Below are 7586 nucleotides of genomic sequence, written 5' to 3'. Positions count from 1 at the left end.
TTCTGTGGTCTGTCTTAAGAAATTAATTAATTATCCATGAATTCGCTTGTTATATTTCTTACCTGCATAGAAAAGACCAGAAATTTTCGGTAGTACAATAATCTACCATATTATATTGTGTTACAAATGTGGAAAGTGGGCGGTTTCCGATTAACGTAAAGTTCGCAGCGTGAGCCGCAAAACTGCCCATCTGCACGCATGACACACGCTATTCTATTTAACACCTGTGAAGGTTTGATTTGAGAAGCAACGAACGTGTCATTGGCAGTACGTAAAATTGGGGTTAAAGAACTTACGCTCACTAACACAGGGCGTAAAATTAAATTTTTTATAATTACCCATGTGCCAAAGAAACCCCGTGTGTAAAATCGAGCACTTTAATTATGCGCATGCGCTGGCGTCGCTTTACCGCACTGTTCGAAAATGAGGCGCTTCCCGCACATTCCACAGGCTTCGAAACTTAAACTTTTCAAGCAGGCGTTGAAAAACATATTTTTATTACCTTGATGAACAAAATAAAGAGAAAATCGTGATAGATAGAATTTCGAATTTTTCAACATCAAGACCCCAAACAAATATATTTATGCGATTTTCTTCGTACACTATAATTCACACGCCGTATGTACGCGCCCTTAAATACATACCTATGCAAAATAGTATCATCAATAGCTGTTTTTTAAGAGTTATCTTCTCTGCAAATGGTCCCCTTCTTTGTTATAAATAGCTTAATTGTTAGCGAAACTATGAGTGTTGTCGAAAAAGTTTCAAACTAACAATTTTTATTTTTGGCCTTTTGATAACAATTGTCGCATACACTTGTCTTGTCTTTAATCACCAATATATAACTGTGACATTTATTTATATTTACATGAAATAAAAATACATTGGAGTGTTTTTGTTGAGAATCGTGTATAGAATGGGGTTGTTAAACCCTTTTACGCGTTTGAGATACGTGGATCTCGATCACCAGGGATATAAACGTCAACGTCGAAACCACCAAGGCACCCCCTTAAATTGTGAGGTATTAGACACGCGTATTACGTACTTATATATGTCAATGTCGTCAGCATATATATTTATCTTTATTACATAGCAGGATATATAATACATATTTAGTACGATGTAGTATATTTTATTCGAATGCGTTTATATAATAATTACAGATGAGGATATTTCTTATCTCATTATAAAAACTGTCTTATCTAAATGTAAAATGCTTGACTTTTTCATACCTAATGATTACCTAAAGCTTTTATGCTTTCGAAGATATAAAATATACATTACTTTTTAATAATCTGTAAACTATAGCAATACACATAACACTTACTATTATATGAACACATTTCCCTACTGAAAATGACCATTTCTTAAATCGTATAATGTTATGACCGAAATCAACGTATAATTTATTGCATGATTTATCTTGTAAATTCGAGTAAAATATGTTAAAAATCACATATACTAGATAAAAAATGTCATATCGTCAACTGTATAATGACTTTTGATATAGTATATTTGATGATTTGTGCTTTTGTAATTTATTATACATTTACTATACCTGAATTTTTTACACATTTTTCTGGAATTTACAATCTAAACACAAGTTTCAGTTTTTGCGTTCACAGACTCACGTTATGTATTTCTTACCCTAGTTCTGGAAATGGATTTATTTTAAACCCGTATATCATGGAAGATTGCAGTCGGGCAAAAAAAATTTAATATAAAAACGTTTTGTCTGATTTAAATCATTTGTTACTATAATCTTTGTAGTTAAATGGAATCGTCCGAATGCCCTAAGTAAGAATATGCAAACACAAATGCGATATCTACATTTAGTAAATATCGATTTAATAAAGAAGACAGAAAGGCGCGAAAGATTACCTTTGGAGGAACGTAACTTTTAAGGTGCCGCCGGATCATTAGTGACCCAGGTGTAGACCAAAGAGTTAATCGTATCCGTAAGTTATCTGAAAACATATATCTCAAAGGCAACTTTCAGAACACTGGGAGCATTCTAGGTAGAGTACGCTTACACAGCGGCTGATCTTTCGGTTTTACTATGGCCGACATAGTAATACCAGATTTACAAATGCGTGCAAAATTAAATCGGATATAACTGTTTTATGTGAAAAAATATCCGACTTGCATTAAATTTATTTACGAATTACATAAATATTCCTATTCGATACCGTACAGACTTCAACTGTGTTTCTGGTATCTATTGGTATAAAAATATCTTACTTTTTCCAAACGAGTCAAGAAAATAATAAATAAAAATTAGTCTAAGGTAATCGCAATACTGCGCCATTCACTTAATTTCTAAATGGTTTGTATGTGGCGCGCAAACACTTCCTACCAAGATGGCCGACATGGCTGATCCCCCTTCCGTCTGTGCCGTACACGCCGCAGGCGGGGAAGGCGGGGAATGCTCCGCCGTTTCGTCCCCTCCGTCCATAATATAAGTCCGGGATGTTTCAAATATGATATTCAAATCTGCTGTAACACGCGTGGCGATCTCAAAGTCCGTTCCAAGCAGAATCGGACGTTACAGATACGAACAGTTTTCCAAAGTCATGGGTCCTCTCGAAAGTGCTAAAAAAGCTGCCGCCTATAAAGCGGTTGACGAATACGTGAAGGTAATGTAATATGAAATACAATTTCATCGTACTTTCATAGTCCTCTCGAGGAAAGTGAGCTGCGTTAGGTTAGGTCAGGCTAGAATTATTATCAACCCGGTACAAGCTATTTTCCTTTTTCATTGATTAGTCAATTTTACACAGGATAACAGCATTATCGGCATTGGCAGTGGATCTACAGTTATCTACGCTGTTCACAGATTGGGTATGAATTCACATAATAGTGTTTTTTTTAATTGACTGGTTTATTTTTATCTTGATTTATGTAAAAGTATCCATAATAATAATTTAGCATTATTATCTGTAACTTCAATCAGTGAAATTATTATATAGATATACGTCAAGTGTTCTGGCACAATTCAGCAAAATTGTTACTGTTGTTCCTATGTTATTACAGGTCTTTATGCGAAGTCATAATCATAGTAGGCTACCATCGTTTCTTCGCATGTATCAATTACAGAAAGTTACGAAGTTGAAATTGCTTAAAAAAAACCACATCTGTAAGATATGTTAATTTATGCTTTCATGACAACGTATGAATTTTATTTCATGTTCTCATGCATTACATATACTTGTGATTTGAAGTTCTTCAAACATTTATTTGTTAACATAATCTTTATTAATCTGATTTCAATTAATTTCTATAAGTCTTGTTTTTCTTTTCCTCTGCCTCTTCATGTAATAGTCATGTAATTGTTGAGCTACCTAATGTTAATATGGCAAATGTATAAATGAAAAATGTAGGTACTGCAATCACCAAAGTTAGTTTAATCACAGTATGTCAGGCTAGGAAAAATTAAAAATAATTACCAGTTGTGAAATGAATAACAAATCTTATGCCTAGTTTTTTGAGGCACTTGCTGCAATAATGTTAAAAACTTTAATCACCTGCTATTGAAAAATCTTTATCCCATGCATTTCCTTTACTTTCATTAATACTCTATCAAATCATTAGTCGTTTATAAAATTTGCTTCATTCCTTTTCTATGTACTGCTGCTAGTACCAGTTAATTTAAAATGTATATTGATTCTAAGAGTTTTAAAGATTAAAAATTATTCGTACCTGATGAATTACTCACATTTTTTGGTGGAAAAAAAAGAGGTCAGGTAATATAATAATATGGTCAGGTATATATAATAAATCTACTCAGGCTTGCGATCTCAGAGATTTTTGCAACAAATTCAGTCTCATAAATTATTTACAGCCGAGCGTGTGAGAGAAGAAAATTTAAGGGTAATATGCATTCCAACTTCGTTCCAGGCCCGTCAGCTCATAATAAATCATCATCTGGCATTGAGCGATCTTGAAATTCACCCAAAAGTAAGATTTCATATTTTTCTTGTTAGATGTAAGTTGATTACGTCTATTGAAATGGCGATCACAGGTCAAAGGAGTCTTGAACGTCAGGTATTGTGAGGAAATATATAATTAGTCTGAGTAATAAATAATAACACAGAATATTTTGTTATTATGGAAACGTTTCAGTTACAGGATAGAAGATGTAGATTCATGTCCAACAAAAATTTATTCACATCTTATATATTCATCCTCTTTGGGGTCATATATTCTGTGTGTGAACATTGTTGATAGTGTGATTTTGGTCAGAAATCTTTTGTCGTGGCCATTATGATTGACAGTCATTTTGTTATATTGAACTTCTTTTGTACTGCAACTAGGTTTTCGTATTCTACTCACTATTATAGTTGCAAACTTTTCTCTACTTAGCTCAGCTGCACCATTGATGGAGCTGATGAAGTGGATGCTGAAATGAATCTTCTAAAAGGTGGAGGTGGATGCTTGTTACAGGAGAAAATTGTTGCATCTTGTTCAGATGAGCTCATCATTGTTGCTGACTATACGTATGTTTAAATACATTTTTTTTCACTCTTATAATAAATTATTTAGAACTTTGCGTATTCTGAGTAAAGTAAAAAAATTATTCATTGGTTTATTAATATCGATAACTATAGCAGTGTAATTAGAAAGTCGAGAATTTTTCGTCAGATTGCTTATTTTGTGAACTTCAAACATTTAAGGTTGAGATTACATGGTGATGATGTAATTAACTATATTATTAAATCAGCCTTCTTTCGTTGAAAATGAGCCTATAATGGAGCATTTAAAGTTAAGAGTGGGTTTCTTTTATACGCATAGGAGGGGTCGATCTACCTAGGGTTCCTTGTTAGTTTAAACTTCAAATATTTAAAATTCGCGAAATAGGCGAACAGTACCCTGAATATTTTGTAATAGCAAGGTCGAAGATCATTGTGTAAGTTCAACACGACCTTTGTATTTCACCTCGTTACTTACTGAACAATCCTAATAGGTGTAGAAAACAAGTATGTCAAATAAGTAGTTCATTTAATTGGCAAGTTTACGAGACACCGTTCAAATTGTCACATTCTGAATTAAATTTTATTTTTCCCAATCTTGTTAAAATTTAAGCAAAAACTCACAGAGGCTTGGTGAACAATTCAAAAAGGGAGTATCGATTGAAGTAATTCCACTCGCCTATGTACCGATAAAACAAAAAATACTGGAAAATCTTGGAGGTAGTATCGATCTCAGAATGGCAAAGGCAAAACTTGTAAGTATTATTTTAATTATCCCGATAAATTTAACCAACATCATTACATACCTAAGTAGCCTAAGCCAATATAGAAAGGAGTTTTACAATTGCATATTGACAAAACCCTACTACCAAATATACAAGATTTTTTTCAACAGTGGTTCAATTTTTGAATATTGCGTTGTAACTTGGGAACTATAGTGTTTGAAGTAAAATGTCAAGTAAAAATGGCTGATTTGTTTTTTTATTTTGATCATGTTATAATTTTTCTTCTAAATCTTTTCACCACCATTTGTAGTCGAAAATCTGACTGCTATCTTATCAATTTTATGGCTTAACTACCCACCAGAAATTGAATTTAAAGTTCACAAGTGTCGAACATAAAATTTTATTGCACCGTTAAGCAGTTAAATTGATAAAACAAGGGTAATGGTGAAGCTGTAGGAATATGAGCAAATAGATGGGTCACAATAACAACGCACTCACATTTTCCACATTCAATCATTCGTGTGTGAACCTCATAATAAGAATGCCCAGCTTACAAGAAAAGAAAAAGAGATACAGAGAGAGTCAGTGAGCGAGAAATGTGGGCATGATGGGGGTACTTGAATTTGTGGAAAAACTCTTCCCCTCGAGGGCTTTAGCATTCTTATTGAGAGGTCAGACTAAATCTAAAAAAAAGAAACTCGAAAACCTATTTCATATTATTTGTGAAATGTAGAATGTCAAAATATGAAAGAATGAAAATAGTGGCATGAGAAAAACCATACCATCCAGTGAGTGCCAAGAAACTTGTAGAAAATTATTAAAAAGTGCGTAATGAAACTGGTTCTTTCTCATTTCATTTCCCAATTGGATGATTCGTTTTCACCTTTTTACAAAATCTGTTTACCAGCGCTACCATATTGTATATTCTAAATGATGTTTATTCTACTTTTTTTTTTTCTTCACTTTTGCAGGGCCCAGTTTTAACTGATAATGGGAATTTTATTCTCGATTGGCACTTTCCAAACAACATTACTGATTGGAATAAAATAAATACAGAAATATTACTGCTACCTGGTGTGGTGGAAACTGGCATCTTTATTAATATGGCTAAAAAAGCATATTTCGGAATGGCGGATGGCAGCGTTAAAGAACAGTCTCAAGTTTGATTTCCCATAATATCTGTGAAATGAATCTTAAGTCGTATGATTGCGTCAAAGATGAATTTCCATTATCTCTGTAATTATTACGAAACATTTATAACTATAAAAGTAAATGCAGCAATGATTTTAACTCATTCTTCCAGCATTTACTGACTTGCCATTAGCATATGTAACTAATAAAAATCTTGATGTGTATGAAAATTTCTTATATTTATAAAGAATTATTTTGCACAAGAATTAAACGTCAGTTTGATTGAATTTTTTTACTTGTAAGGGAACACGTACTCAAGTGTTGACTTGATAATTCTGCATTGTATAAATAACGTTTAACGGATGTAATATATAATGGGCTGTTATAATCTTCTGTTTTTATTATTGTTATTCTTATGAAACGTATAACCAGTGTAAATTTGACAGTTGAAAACAATAAAAAATCAAGATTATAACGGGTCGTTATTTATTACGCTCGCTAAACGTTCAACGGACGTTCGTAAATTGAGGGGTTAGAAGGGGATTGTGATTACCACGTGATAGAATTAAGAAGGGGAATGCCGTGATCACGTGATGTAAACAATAACAAACGGACGCCATGGATCTGACATCTTAACACCATGCTGGAAACGGACTCTGAAATCCACTAGATTTCATCTACATTCTGATCAGTCATTCAAGATTCCGGCGATTCGGCCCTACATGGGACGGCATAATTGGTGACCCAAACTACTGATCATGAATCTAACTGTGCTTGCGCGATCGATACTAGTGTCTAACTTCTGGAAATCGTCGTGAAGTGCTGTTCGACATCACACAAGATTCAATCTGATTGGCGCTTTCTGGAACTTTTCCTGCATCAACGCCATCTTAATTTTGCTCTACCTTACGGATACTTTAGTCCTTAAGCAAAAACTATGGCGCATGCGCCATGTCTGCATTTTGCTTTATAGCATCTGAATTTTCCTTGAATTTTCAACCCACACAAAAATCTACAAGCATATTGCACGGCATAACGTCAAACCAACGCTGAACCGGTAGAAATTAAACAACATAATACATAATAGTAATTTTGCCAAGAAATGGATTAATATCAACACAAAAGTACTTTCGCAACGTGTGAATAAATGTATTTTAGATAAATACTATTTGCTAATATGCGAATCGATTCAAGCATAAGCATGTATTTGATTATTTCACTTTTGTAAGAATACAGTACTTTGAGGTTAAGCTGATTTTGT

General features: G+C 33.4%; 1 protein-coding gene across 1 annotated transcript; it reads left to right on the top strand.

The window, feature by feature from the left end:
- Positions 1 to 2455: 2455 nt before the first annotated feature.
- Positions 2456 to 6596, top strand: LOC124178424 (ribose-5-phosphate isomerase). Its single transcript, XM_046561744.1, has 6 exons — positions 2456 to 2636; positions 2781 to 2841; positions 3842 to 3957; positions 4363 to 4496; positions 5083 to 5224; positions 6166 to 6596. The coding sequence occupies exons 1-6, from the start codon at positions 2481 to 2483 to the stop codon at positions 6358 to 6360; spliced, it is 804 nt and encodes a 267-aa protein (XP_046417700.1). The 5' UTR covers positions 2456 to 2480; the 3' UTR covers positions 6361 to 6596.
- The last annotated feature ends 990 nt before the right edge of the window (positions 6597 to 7586 follow it).

Source organism: Neodiprion fabricii, chromosome 3, assembly GCF_021155785.1.
Source record: "Neodiprion fabricii isolate iyNeoFabr1 chromosome 3, iyNeoFabr1.1, whole genome shotgun sequence".
Lineage (NCBI taxonomy): Eukaryota > Metazoa > Arthropoda > Insecta > Hymenoptera > Diprionidae > Neodiprion > Neodiprion fabricii.
The sequence above is the reverse complement of the archived record's forward strand: the minus strand, read 5'-3'. Positions and strand labels throughout refer to the sequence as shown.

Excerpts from the sequence above, each read along its gene's own strand:
- LOC124178424 (XM_046561744.1), top strand. The coding sequence starts at position 2,481 with ATGATATTCAAATCTGCTGTAACACGCGTGGCGATCTCAAAGTCCGTT. Across the intron at positions 2,637-2,780 it reads CGGTTGACGAATACGTGAAG|GATAACAGCATTATCGGCAT; the intron begins GTAATGTAATAT and ends AATTTTACACAG. Across the intron at positions 2,842-3,841 it reads CTACGCTGTTCACAGATTGG|CCGAGCGTGTGAGAGAAGAA; the intron begins GTATGAATTCAC and ends AATTATTTACAG.